The sequence below is a fragment of the Oncorhynchus keta genome, chromosome 1 (assembly GCF_023373465.1).
Source record: "Oncorhynchus keta strain PuntledgeMale-10-30-2019 chromosome 1, Oket_V2, whole genome shotgun sequence".
Classification (NCBI taxonomy): domain Eukaryota; kingdom Metazoa; phylum Chordata; class Actinopteri; order Salmoniformes; family Salmonidae; genus Oncorhynchus; species Oncorhynchus keta.
In genome coordinates, this window is record NC_068421.1 from 93,739,794 (window position 1) to 93,754,848 (window position 15,055).

General features: G+C 47.6%; 1 protein-coding gene across 1 annotated transcript in view; it reads left to right on the top strand.

The window, feature by feature from the left end:
• The window catches only part of farp2 (FERM, RhoGEF and pleckstrin domain protein 2), a 110,604-nt gene that overhangs the window by 17,613 nt on the left and 77,936 nt on the right, over positions 1–15,055 (top strand). Inside the window, 1 exon segment of the mRNA XM_052466222.1 lies at positions 13,955–14,059. Within this exon segment, the coding sequence (XP_052322182.1) occupies positions 13,955–14,059 (105 nt within the window).

Below are 15,055 nucleotides of genomic sequence, written 5' to 3' on the forward strand. Positions count from 1 at the left end.
AGGGTGTCCCATAGGGGTGAGCATTTTGGTTTTTGCCCTAATACTACACAGCTGATTTCATCATCAATATTTTGATCATTTGAATCAGCTGTGTAGTGATGGAGCAAAAAAACAAAAGGAAGACCCCTTGAGGTCCTGACAATGTCATTACATGTAGTAATATTTGGGGAGGCCAGAGTGGAACAGAAGAGTTTGGGAAGGCAGGTAAATCTAATCTCTTCCCCTGATCCTGATTAGCGCAAGTTAGCTAACCATCCCACTGTTATCTGCTGACCAACTCTCTCTAGTTAGCTAACCATCCCACTGTTATCGGCTGACAAACACACTCTCTCTAGTTAGCTAACCATCCCACTGTTATCTGCTGACCAACTCTCTCTAGTTAGCTAACCATCCCACTGTTATCTGCTGACCAACTCTCTCTAGTTAGCTAACCATCCCACTGTTATCGGCTGACAAACACACACTCTCTCTAGTTAGCTAACCATCCCACTGTTATCTGCTGGAATTGTTAGTTAGATTACTTGTTGGTTATCACTGCATTGTCGGAACTAGAAGCACAAGCATTTGGATACACTCGCATTAACATCTGCTAACCATGTGTATGTGACAAATAAAATTTGATTTGATTTGCTGACCAACTCTCTCTAGTTAGCGAACCATCACACTGTTATCTGTTGACAAACACACACTCTCTCTAGTTAGCTAACCATCCCACTGTTATCTGTTGACAAACACACACTCTCTCTAGTTAGCTAACCATCCCACTGTTATCGGCTGACAACTCTCTCTAGTTAGCGAACCATCACACTGTTGTCTGTTGACAAACACACACTCTCTCTAGTTAGCAAACCATCCCACTGTTATCTGTTGACCAACTCTCTCTAGTTAGCTAACCATCCCACTGTTACCGTTGACAAACAACTCTCTCTAGTTAGCGAACCATCACACTGTTATCTGTTGACAAACACACACTCTCTCTAGTTAGCTAACCATCCCACTGTTATCTGTTGACAGACAACTCTCTCTAGTTAGCGAACCATCACACTGTTGTCTGTTGACAAACACACACTCTCTCTAGTTAGCTAACCATCACACTGTTGTCTGTTGACAAACACACACTCTCTCTAGTTAGCAAACCATCCCACTGTTGTCTGTTGACAAACACACACTCTCTCTAGTTAGCTAACCATCCCACTGTTATCTGTTGACAAACACACACTCTCTCTAGTTAGCGAACCATCCCACTGTTATCTGTTGACAAACACACACTCTCTCTAGTTAGCGAACCATCACACTGTTGTCTGTTGACAAACACACACTCTCTCTAGTTAGCGAACCATCCCACTGTTGTCTGTTGACAAACACACACTCTCTCTAGTTAGCTAACCATCCCACTGTTATCTGTTGACAAACACACACTCTCTCTAGTTAGCGAACCATCCCACTGTTATCTGTTGACAAACACACACTCTCTCTAGTTAGCGAACCATCACACTGTTATCGGCTGACAAACACACTCTCTCTAGTTAGCGAACCATCACACTGTTATCTGTTGACAAACACACACTCTCTCTAGTTAGCTAACCATCCCACTGTTGTCTGTTGACAAACACACACTCTCTCTAGTTAGCTAACCATCCCACTGTTGTCTGTTGACAAACACACACACTCTCTAGTTAGCTAACCATCCCACTGTTATCGGCTGACAACTCTCACTAGTTAGCGAACCATCCCACTGTTACCGGCTGACCAACTCTCTCTAGTTAGCTAACCATCACACTGTTATCTGTTGACAAACACACACTCTCTCTAGTTAGCTAACCATCCCACTGTTATCTGTTGACAAACACACACTCTCTCTAGTTAGCTAACCATCCCACTGTTATCGGCTGACAACTCTCTCTAGTTAGCGAACCATCACACTGTTGTCTGTTGACAAACACACACTCTCTCTAGTTAGCAAACCATCCCACTGTTGTCTGTTGACAAACACACACTCTCTCTAGTTAGCTAACCATCCCACTGTTATCTGTTGACAAACACACACTCTCTCTAGTTAGCTAACCATCCCACTGTTATCTGTTGACAAACACACTCTCTCTAGTTAGCGAACCATCCCACTGTTATCTGTTGACAAACACACTCTCTCTAGTTAGCTAACCATCCCACTGTTATCTGTTGACAAACACACACTCTCTCTAGTTGGCGAACCATCCCACTGTTATCTGTTGACAAACACACTCTCTCTAGTTAGCTAACCATCCCACTGTTATCTGTTGACAAACACACACTCTCTCTAGTTGGCGAACCATCCCACTGTTATCTGTTGACAAACACACTCTCTCTAGTTAGCTAACCATCCCACTGTTATCTGTTGACAAACACACACTCTCTCTAGTTAGCTAACCATCCCACTGTTATCTGTTGACAAAACACACTCTCTCTAGTTAGCTAACCATCCCACTGTTGTCTGTTGACAAACACACACTCTCTCTAGTTAGCTAACCATCCCACTGTTATCTGTTGACAAACACACTCTCTCTAGTTAGCTAACCATCCCACTGTTATCTGTTGACAAACACACACTCTCTCTAGTTAGCTAACCATCCCACTGTTATCTGTTGACAAACACACACTCTCTCTAGTTAGCGAACCATCACACTGTTATCTGTTGACAAACACACACTCTCTCTAGTTAGCTAACCATCCCACTGTTGTCTGTTGACAAACACACACTCTCTCTAGTTAGCTAACCATCCCACTGTTATCTGTTGACAAACACACACTCTCTCTAGTTAGCTAACCATCCCACTGTTATCTGTTGACAAACACACACACTCTCTCTAGTTAGCGAACCATCACACTGTTGTCTGTTGACAAACACACACTCTCTCTAGTTAGCTAACCATCACACTGTTGTCTGTTGACAAACACACACTCTCTCTAGTTAGCAAACCATCCCACTGTTGTCTGTTGACAAACACACACTCTCTCTAGTTAGCTAACCATCCCACTGTTATCTGTTGACAAACACACACTCTCTCTAGTTAGCTAACCATCCCACTGTTGTCTGTTGACAAACACACACTCAATCTAGTTAGCTAACCATCCCACTGTTGTCTGTTGACAAACACACACTCTCTCTAGTTAGCGAACCATCCCACTGTTATCTGTTGACAAACACACACTCTCTCTAGTTAGCTAACCATCCCACTGTTATCTGTTGACAAACACACACTCTCTCTAGTTAGCGAACCATCCCACTGTTGTCTGTTGACAAACACACACTCTCTCTAGTTAGCTAACCATCCCACTGTTGTCTGTTGACAAACACACACTCTCTCTAGTTAGCTAACCATCCCACTGTTGTCTGTTGACAAAACACACACTCTCTCTAGTTAGCGAACCATCCCACTGTTGTCTGTTGACAAACACACACTCTCTCTAGTTAGCTAACCATCACACTGTTATCTGTTGACAAACACACACTCTCTCTAGTTAGCTAACCATCCCACTGTTGTCTGTTGACAAACACACACTCTCTCTAGTTAGCGAACCATCCCACTGTTATCTGTTGACAAACACACACTCTCTCTAGTTAGCTAACCATCCCACTGTTGTCTGTTGACAAACACACACTCTCTCTAGTTAGCTAACCATCCCACTGTTATCTGTTGACAAACACACACTATCTCTAGTTAGCTAACCATCCCACTGTTGTCTGTTGACAAAACACACACTCTCTCTAGTTAGCTAACCATCCCACTGTTATCTGCTGACAAACACACACTCTCTCTAGTTAGCGAACCATCCCACTGTTGTCTGTTGACAAACACACACTCTCTCTAGTTAGCGAACCATCCCACTGTTGTCTGTTGACAAACACACACTCTCTCTAGTTAGCGAACCATCCCACTGTTATCTGCTGACAAACACACACTCTCTCTAGTTAGCGAACCATCCCACTGTTATCTGCTGACAAACACACACTCTCTCTAGTTAGCTAACCATCCCACTGTTGTCTGTTGACAAACACACACTCTCTCTAGTTAGCTAACCATCCCACTGTTGTCTGTTGACAAACACACACTCTCTCTAGTTAGCTAACCATCCCACTGTTGTCTGTTGACAAACACACACTCTCTCTAGTTAGCTAACCATCCCACTGTTGTCTGTTGACAAACACACACTCTCTCTAGTTAGCTAACCATCACATCTGTTATCACTCTCTCTAGTTTGCTAACCATCCCACTGATCTGTTACTCTCTCAGTTAGCGAACCATCCCACTGTTATCTGCTGGTTCCCACTAACCATCCCACTGTTATCTGTTGACAAACACACACTCTCTCTAGTTAGCTAACCATCGGTACTGTTTAGTCCTACAGCAAACATTGTTGATTTAGTTTGGAACCATCCTTCTGTTGACAAACATAGATCTAGTTAGCTAATTCCCACTGTTGTCTGTTGACAAAACACTCTCTCTAGTTCCTAACCATCCCACTGTTATCTGTTGACAAACACACACTCTCTCAGGAGTTATCAGAACACTCTCCTAGGAACCAAACTGTTATCTGTTGACAAACACACTCTCTCTAGTTAGCTAACCATCCCACTGTTATCTGTTGACAAAACAAATCTCTAGTTAGCTAACCATCCCACTGTTATCTATTAAATCTAGTTATAACCAACTGTTATCTGTTGACAAGTTTAGTTAGCTAACCATTTCTGTTATCTGTTGAAAACACACTCTCTCTAGTTAGCGAACCATCCCACTGTTGTCTGTTAAACACACTCTCTCTAGTTATTTTTGTTGATGTTGCAGTTCTCTAGTTAGTTAATTTGTCTGTACACACTCTCTCTTTAGCTAACCTCCCACTGTTGTCTGTTGACAAAACACACACACTCTCTCTAGTTTTTGTTGTCTGTGACAAACACACACACTTCTAGTTAGCTAACCATTTGTCTGTTGACAAACACACCTCTCTAGTTAGCGAACCATCCCACTGTTATCTGTTGACAAACACACACTATCTCTAGTTAGCTAACCATCCCACCTGTCTGTTGACAAACACACACACTCTCTCTAGTTAGCTAACCATCCCACTGTTATCTGTTGACAAACACACACTCTCTCTAGTTAGCTAACCATCCCACTGTTGTCTGTTGACAAACTCACTGCTCTAGTTGATCATCCCACTGTTATCTGTGAAGTCCTAGTTAGCTAACCATCCCACTGTTGGACAAACACACTCTCTCCTGAACCATCCCACTGTTGGCTCTCAGTGAAGTCCATCACACAACAGGATTTGGCCAGCTGATCTACAGAGGGCGGTTCCCACCCACAGCTGCTATGGTACAGTTTAGTCCTACAACAGGCAAACATTCCTCCTGATTTAGTGGCTTGGACTCCTTCATCAATAGATGAGGTGAGATTTGACATGTTGTAACACTCCTTCCTTTTTAATTGCTCCAGCTGAAGTCCAGAACCAGGATTATAGTGTTGTAGTAGCCCTGAACATTAAAAAGCAAATCTCAGGATGCTATTATTAAATTAATTATAAAGGACAGTTTGGAGAATTTCTGTAGTGAAAGTGGCCACACGATCGTGTTTAAAGCTTTTTATTTTTGTGATGTGCAGTTCACAAACGGATTATTTGGTACAACTCTTTTTACTGACTCAAAGTGCTCTTTTTGTTGTTGTGACTCGTTCATTTTAGTAATTAGTTTTGACCTGCTGACCGCAGTGAAGTCCTACACAGGATTACTACACTCTCCTCCTGCTCAGTGGCTCCAGTGAAGTCCTACAACAGGATTACTACACTCTCCTCTGGCTCAGTGGCTCCAGTGAAGTCCTACAACAGGATTACTGCACTCTCCTCCTGCTCAGTGACTCCAGTGAAGTCCTACAACAGGATTACTACACTCTCCTCCTGGCTCAGTGACTCCAGTGAAGTCCTACAACAGGATTACTGCACTCTCCTCCTGCTCAGTGACTCCAGTGAAGTCCTACAACAGGATTACTACACTCTCCTCCTGCTCAGTGACTCCAGTGAAGTCCTACAACAGGATTACTACACTCTCCTTCCTGCTCAGTGACTCCAGTGAAGTCTTACAGCAGGATTACTACACTCTCCTTCTGCTCAGTGACTCCAGTGAAGTCCTACAACAGGATTACTACACTCTCCTTCTGCTCAGTGACTCCAGTGAAGTCCTACAGCAGGATTACTACACTCTCCTTCTGCTCAGTGGTCCTGTGTCGAATATCTGAGTCAGTAAACTCCCCATAACTAGTGTTTTTTTTTTTTTATTTGTGGGAAGAATCTCCGACTAATATTAGGAGCAAGATAATGACTCCTCTCACTGAGGCAGATACAACAAGGCCCAACACAACCCTGCTCGTACGAGGTTATTTTAAACAAGCCAATCTGTTTTGTGTGTAAAATCAAGTGCCCAGAGAGGTGCGCTAATTTGTTGTTACTCAATGCCAACACATTCTCGTTTTTGGAAATGTGTTTCGAGTGTAAATTCTCCTGTGAAGTATTGTATTCACCTTGCTTCTCCCTCGAGCTGGATTCTAAACTGATTTCAGGCTCTTTCATATGGCTTTCTGCTCGTCTATAAGGAATGTTTTTGACATGGCTCTCTGCTGGTCTATAAGGAATGTTTTTGACATGGCTCTCTTCTCTGCTGGTCTATAAGGAATGTTTTTGACATGGCTCTCTGCTGGTCTATAAGGAATGTTTTTCTGCTCTCTTCTCTGTCTATAAGGAATGTTTTTGACATGGCTCTCTTCTCTGCTCGTCTATAAGGAATGTTTTGACATGGCTCTCTTCTCTGCTCGTCTATAAGGAATGTTTTTTGACACTACCTCTGACGCTACCTCTTTACCTCTGGCACTACCTCTTTACCTCTGGCACTACCTCTTTACCTCTGGCACTACCTCTGGCACTACCTCTTTACCTCTGCACTACCTCGCTACCTCTTTACCTCTGGGCTACCTCTTTACCTCTGGCACTACCTCTGGCGCTACCTCTTTACCTCTGGCGCTACCTCTTTACCTCTGGCGCTACCTCTTTACCTCTGGCGCTACCTCTTTACCTCTGGCGCTACCTCTTTACCTCTGGCGCTACCTCTTTACCTCTGGCACTACCTCTTTACCTCTGGCGCTACCTCTTTACCTCTGGCACTACCTCTTTACCTCTGGCACTACCTCTTTACCTCTGGCACTACCTCTTTACCTCTGGCACTACCTCTGACTTTACCTCTAATACAGGCCGTGTCCCAAATGGCACCTATTTCCTATATTGTGCACTGTGTTTGATCAGAGCCATATGGGCCCTGGTCAAAAGTGAATCGGTGCCATTTGGGGATTCCCCTCTCCTTACTACCACCTCTCCTTACTACCTCTCCCACTTGTGATTGTGGGAGATGGTGCTGAGTGTCCCAGGCAGCCGGAGGAAAAGGAGACGAGGATTTATTTTTATAAGCTTTTAGTTTCCTCTTTTTCTTTAGCGTTCCTTTTTTAAGAAAGGTTCATGATTAACACGCGGTCAGGATTCTGGAAACCTCTCCTCAGATTTATCAAAAGTGTTTTTGGGTTTAACGTTAAATCTCTTCCGTCTCCTCAGGCTAACGAAAGGCTTGTTGTTTTTGAATAGGGTTAACGTTAAATCAACTTCCAGTCGACGGTTACGAAGTCAAAATGTCTCTTAAAAAAAAAAAAAAAAAAAAAAATGGATGACGTAGTCTTCATATAATTATATAGTGTATCACTGGCTTTGTACATCTGGCAGACATTTTTAAACAAACGTTATAAGAATGATTCTGAATCTGTCTGCGTGTGATTTAGACCATATCGACCCCAAAGAAAGGCCTTAAAGTGGCACTTCGGTCTCCTTTTCACCTCTATTTAACACCTGGCACATCTCAACAGGTGGCCCAGTTAAGTCATGACATGGAGGGGGGCGGCTTTCTTCTTTTTGTTCGTTATTGTTCCTCAAGCAAGGAGGAGGCTGATGACATCACGGATTCCCATCAGACCACGTCCTTGAATGTCCTACTCCTTTCATGTTGTCTTTAACAAACCCCCCCCCCCAAAAAAAACCCGCTATTTTGCTCAAAACGTATTTTTTCCCCCACCCTTTAGTGCAGGAGTGTCAAACCCATTCCATGGAGGGCCTTGTGTCTGCAGGTTGGTTTCTCCTTTCAATTAAGACCTAGGAAACCAGGTGAGGGGGGGGGGGGTAAATGTACTAATCAGTGACCTTAATTTCTCAATTAAGTACAAGGGAGGAGCCAAAACCAGCAGACACCCGCCCCTCTGTGGAACGTGTTTGACGTACTCTACTGTATTTGTACTTGAGATATTACTTTTCAACTTTAAATTTTTTTTTTTTTTTTTAAATCCCCGGAGGACATTTTTAAGGCTACTTACATTATCTCCCTAGTCTTTGTGGAAACAGAGAGATGTAATGGTAGTGTTGCCAATGCAAACCAGACCTTTTTTTTTTTATAAGGTTTTTAAAAATACAATTTTAAATTACAACCAGATGTCTCACACTATAATTTTCTATGGAAGTCACGGGTTAGGATTCCAAACCCCAACTGCAGTGTGTTCCTCGTTAGGGTTGGCCGGTATCCAGACTTTCATACCTTCCTGCTCAAAATACCCCCAGTATACACGGTATACCGCCGAAGTCTATTCCTGGTTCGTAGTAATTAGTGAAGCACTTAGTGAAAACAAACCCAACAGCGTTGTAAAGGTAAACTGAAGGACGGAAAGTTTCTTTCCATTCCCCTCCCATGTACAGTACTCGGTTCAGGTCCAGGGAAGGGCCTGTTTAGTTAGGTTGTGCATTCTTAGAAGAGAAAGAATCACCAATCCTGTTATTTGTCGACACACACACAACTCAAGCGAATGACTTCCCATGGCCAGCGGCCAGTGGTACTGCTGTCAGACAGACAGGCCAGTGGTACTGCTATCAGACAGAGCCAGACCAGTGGTACTGCTATCAGACAGACAGCCAGGTCAGTGGTACTGCTATCAGACAGACAGGCCAGTGGTACTGCTATCAGACAGACAGCCAGGCCAGCGGCCAGTGGTACTGCTGTCAGACAGACAGGCCAGTGGTACTGCTATCAGACAGACAGCCAGGCCAGGCCAGTGGTACTGCTGTCAGACAGACAGCCAGCCAGTGGTACTGCTATCAGACAGAAAGCCAGACCAGTGGTACTGCTATCAGACAGACAGCCAGGTCAGTGGTACTGCTATCAGACAGACAGGCCAGTGGTACTGCTATCAGACAGACAGCCAGGCCAGCGGCCAGTGGTACTGCTGTCAGACAGACAGGCCACTGGTACTGCTATCAGACAGACAGCCAGGCCAGCGGCCACTGGTACTGCTGTCAGACAGACAGGCCAGTGGTACTGCTGTCAGACAGACAGCCAGACCAGTGGTACTGCTATCAGACAGACAGCCAGGCCAGTGGTACTGCTATCAGACAGAGCCAGGCCAGTGGTACTGCTATCAGACAGACAGCCAGGCCACTGGTACTGCTGTCAGACAGACAGGCCAGTGGTACTGCTATCAGACAGACAGCCAGGCCAGGCCAGTGGTACTGCTGTCAGACAGACAGGCCACTGGTACTGCTATCAGACAGACAGCCAGACCACTGGTACTGCTATCAGACAGACAGCCAGGCCAGTGGTACTGCTATCAGACAGACAGCCAGGCCACTGGCACTGCTATCAGACAGCCAGGCCAGCAGGCCAGTGGTACTGCTGTCAGACAGACAGGCCACTGGTACTGCTATCAGACAGACAGCCAGGTCACTGGTACTGCTATCAGACAGACAGCCAGGCCACTGGTACTGCTATCAGACAGACAGCCAGGCCACTGGCACTGCTATCAGACAGACAGCCAGGCCACTGGTACTGCTGTCAGGCCACTGGTACTGCTATGACAGTCAGGCCACTGGTACTGCTATCAGACAGACAGCTGTCAGGCCACTGGCACTGCTATCAGACAGTCAGGCCAGTGGCACTGCTATCAGACAGACAGCCAGGCCACTGGTACTGCTCAGACAGACAGACAGGCCACTGGTACTGCTATCAGACCAGACAGCCAGGTCACTGGTACTGCTATCAGACAGACAGCCAGGCCACTGGTACTGCTGTCAGACAGACAGCCAGGCCACTGGCACTGCTATCAGACAGACAGTCAGACCACTGGTACTGCTATCAGACAGACAGCCAGGCCACTGGGTCAGACAGACAGCCAGGCCACTGGCACTGCTATCAGACAGACAGCCAGGCCACTGGTACTGCTGTCAGGCCACAGACTGCTGTCAGGCCACTGGTACTGCTGTCAGGCCACTGGTACTGCTGTCAGGCCACTGGCACTGCAGTCAGACAGACAGTCAGGCCACTGGTACTGCTGTCAGGCCACCGGTACTGCTGTCAGGCCACTGGCACTGCTATCAGACAGACAGTCAGGCCACTGGTACTGCTGTCAGGCCACTGGCACTGCTATCAGACAGACAGCCAGGCCACTGGTACTGCTGTCAGGCCACTGGTACTGCTGTCAGGCCACTGGCACTGCTATCAGACAGACAGTCAGGCCACTGGTACTGCTGTCAGGCCACTGGCACTGCTATCAGACAGACAGCCAGGCCACTGGTACTGCTATCAGACAGCCACAGGCCACTGGTACTGCAGACAGGCCACAGGCCACTGGTCAGACAGACAGCCAGGCCACTGGTACTGCTGTCAGGCCACTGGTACTGCTGTCAGGCCACTGGTACTGCTGTCAGGCCACTGGCACTGCTATCAGACAGACAGTCAGGCCACTGGTACTGCTGTCAGGCCACTGGCACTGCTATCAGACAGACAGTCAGGCCACTGGCACTGCTATCAGACAGACAGCCAGGCCACTGGTACTGCTGTCAGGCCACTGGTACTGCTATCAGGCCACTGGTACTGCTATCAGACAGACAGCCAGGCCACTGGTACTGCTATCAGGCCACAGGCCACTGGTACTGCTATCAGGCCACTGGTACTGCTATCAGGCCACTGGTACTGCTGTCAGGCCACTGGTACTGCTATCAGGCCACTGGTACTGCTATCAGGCCACTGGTACTGCTATCAGGCCACTGGTACTGCTATCAGGCCACTGGCACTGCTATCAGGCCACAGACAGTCAGGCCACTGGTACTGCTATCAGGCCACTGGTACTGCTGTCAGGCCACTGGTACTGCTGTCAGGCCACTGGTACTGCTGTCAGGCCACTGGTACTGCTGTCAGGCCACTGGTACTGCTATCAGGCCACTGGTACTGCTGTCAGGCCACTGGTACTGCTGTCAGGCCACTGGTACTGCTGTCAGGCCACTGGTACTGCTGTCAGGCCACTGGTACTGCTATCAGGCCACAGACAGCAGCCAGGCCACTGGCACTGCTATCAGACAGACAGCCAGGCCACTGGCACTGCTATCAGACAGACAGCCAGGCCACTGGCACTGCTATCAGACAGACAGTCAGGCCACTGGTACTGCTGTCAGGCCACTGGTACTGCTGTCAGGCCACTGGTACTGCTATCAGACAGACAGTCAGGCCACTGGTACTGCTATCAGGACAGACAGCCAGGCCACTGGCACTGCAGTCAGGCCACTGGTACTGCTATCAGACAGACAGCCAGGCCACTGGTAATGCTATCAGACAGACAGCCAGGCCACTGGTACTGCTATCAGACAGACAGCCAGGCCACTGGTACTGCTATCAGACAGACAGCCAGGCCACTGGCACTGCTATCAGACAGACAGCCAGGCCACTGGTACTGCTATCAGACAGACAGCCAGGCCACTGGCACTGCTGTCAGACCACTGGTACTGCTATCAGACAGACAGCCAGGCCACTGGTACTGCTATCAGACAGACAGCCAGGCCACTGGTACTGCTATCAGACAGACAGTCAGGCCACTGGTACTGCTATCAGGCCACTGGTACTGCTATCAGACAGACAGCCAGGCCACTGCTGTCAGGCCACTGGTACTGCTATCAGACAGACAGCCAGGCCACTGGCACTGCTGTCAGGCCACTGGTACTGCTGTCAGGCCACTGGTACTGCTGTCAGGCCACTGGTACTGCTGTCAGGCCACTGGTACTGCCAGGCCACTGGCACTGCTGTCAGGCCACTGGTACTGCTATCAGACAGACAGCCAGGCCACTGGTACTGCTATCAGGCCACAGTACTGCAGCCAGGCCACTGGTACTGCAGTCAGGCCACTGGTACTGCAGTCAGGCCACTGGTACTGCAGCCAGGCCACTGGTACTGCAGTCAGGCCACTGGTACAGACAGCCAGGCCACTGGCACTGCAGTCAGGCCACAGACAGCCAGGCCACTGGTACTGCATCAGGCCACAGCAGTCAGGCCACTGGCACTGCAGTCAGGCCACTGGTACTGCTGTCAGGCCACTGGTACTGCTATCAGGCCACTGGACAGCCAGGCCACTGGCACTGCTATCAGACAGGCCACTGGTACTGCTATCAGACAGACAGACAGCCAGGCCACTGGCACTGCTATCAGACAGACAGCCAGGCCACTGGCACTGCTGTCAGACCACAGGCCACTGGCACTGCTATCAGACAGACAGCCAGGCCACTGGCACTGCTATCAGACAGACAGCCAGGCCACTGGTACTGCTATCAGACAGACAGCCAGGCCACTGGTACTGCTATCAGACAGGCCAGGCCACTGGCACTGCTATCAGACAGACAGTCAGGCCACTGGTACTGCTATCAGACAGACAGTCAGGCCACTGGTACTGCTGTCAGGCCACTGGTACTGCTATCAGACAGACAGTCAGGCCACTGGTAATGCTATCAGACAGACAGTCAGGCCACTGGTACTGCTATCAGGCCACAGACAGTCAGGCCACTGGTACTGCTGTCAGGCCACTGGTACTGCTATCAGACAGACAGTCAGGCCACTGGTACTGCAGTCAGGCCACTGGTACTGCTATCAGACAGACAGTCAGGCCACTGGTACTGCAGTCAGGCCACTGGTACTGCAGTCAGGCCACTGGTACTGCTGTCAGGCCACTGGTACTGCTGTCAGGCCACTGGTACTGCCAGGCCACTGGTACTGCTGTCAGGCCACTGGTACTGCTGTCAGGCCACTGGTACTGCTGTCAGGCCACTGGTACTGCAGTCAGGCCACTGGTACTGCAGTCAGGCCACTGGTACTGCTGTCAGGCCACTGGTACTGCTGTCAGGCCACTGGTACTGCAGTCAGGCCACTGGTACTGCAGTCAGGCCACTGGTACTGCAGTCAGGCCACTGGTACTGCAGTCAGGCCACTGGTACTGCAGTCAGGCCACTGGTACTGCAGTCAGGCCACTGGTACTGCAGTCAGGCCACTGGTACTGCAGTCAGGCCACTGGTACTGCAGTCAGGCCACTGGTACTGCAGTCAGGCCACTGGTACTGCAGTCAGGCCACTGGTACTGCAGTCAGGCCACTGGTACTGCAGTCAGGCCACTGGTACAGCCAGGCCACTGGTACTGCTGTCAGGCCACTGGTACTGCTGTCAGGCCACTGGTACTGCTGTCAGGCCACTGGTACTGCTGTCCGACTGACTCTCACCTCAACTGTTCTCAATCCTTATAACAGATTATGACTCAAATGCAAATTACGTTATGTAACCTGAATGACTCCCTTTGTCATATTCAGACTGCGAATAAATTACCTTGATTGACTTGTGTGTTATGTTAGTTATTGGAGAACCACTAGACATTGTATTTCTTTTTTTTTAATCACTGACTTGTGAACAATTGACTAGTATTTGTGTTCAGACAAGGTGCTGTAAATCTAGACGGGGATAGTCTGCATGGTTCATGTCATAAAATCTTTGTTCTCACAGAAAGTGGTGATGTTCTCTCTGTCTCTGTTGTCTCCTGTAGTCCAGAGCGGACGGACAGACTCTTCTCTCTGATGTGTTCCGGAGGAGCAACCTAATGGAGAGCGATTACTTTGGCCTAGAGTTCCAGAACATGCAGATGAGCTGGGTAGGTACTCCACTAACTCTGCCTTGTTCTTGAACTTGATGAATGAGATCACTGGGAAATAAGCTGTTTTGATGATTCTCTACAGAAGGGAAAGTCCTAGAGGATCCTGGGAGTTTTACAAGTCAGTATTTTCTCAGCTGCTCTCTAGACTTCAGACACATGGCATCTCCTTGCTCTGCAGAGTATTGGTTTGAATTTGTTTGTAAAGCACCCAAATAAAATGTTAAGAACTGGATGTTGTTGAAACATACAGTACTAGTCAAGTTTGTACACACCTACTCATTCCAGGTTTAAAAAAATATATTTTTGACTATTTTATACATCGTAGAATAATAGTGAAGACATCAAACTATGAAATAATACACATGGAGTCATGTAGTAACCAAAGTGTTAAACAAATCAAAATATAGTAGCAACCCTTTGCCTAGATGACAGCCAAAAGTGTGGAAAACTTTCTCTCAAGCAGCTTCATGAGGTAGTCACCTGGAATGCCTTGTTAATTTGGGAAATTTCTTTCCTTCTTAATGCATTTGAGCCAATCAGTTGTGTTGTGACAAGGTAGGGGTGGTACACAGAAGATGGCCCTGTTTGGTAAAAAAACCAAGTCCATATTATGGCAAGAACAGCTCAAATATTCAAAGAGAAACGACAGTGCATCATTACTTTAAGACATGAAAGTCAGTCATTGGGGAACATTTCTAGAACCGTGAATGTTTCTTCAAGTGCAGTCGCAAAAACCATCCAGCGCTATGATGAAATTGGCTCTCATGAGGACTGCCACAGGAAAGGAAGACCCAGAGTTACCTCTGCTGCAGACGATACGTTCATTAGAGTTACCAGCCTCAGAAATTGCAGCCCAAATAAGTTATTCCGAGTAACAGACACATCTCAACATCAACGGTACAGAGGAGACTGCGTGAATCAGGCCTTCGTGGTCGAATTGCTGCAAAGAAACCACTACTAAAGGACACCAATAAGAAGAAGAGACTTGCTTGT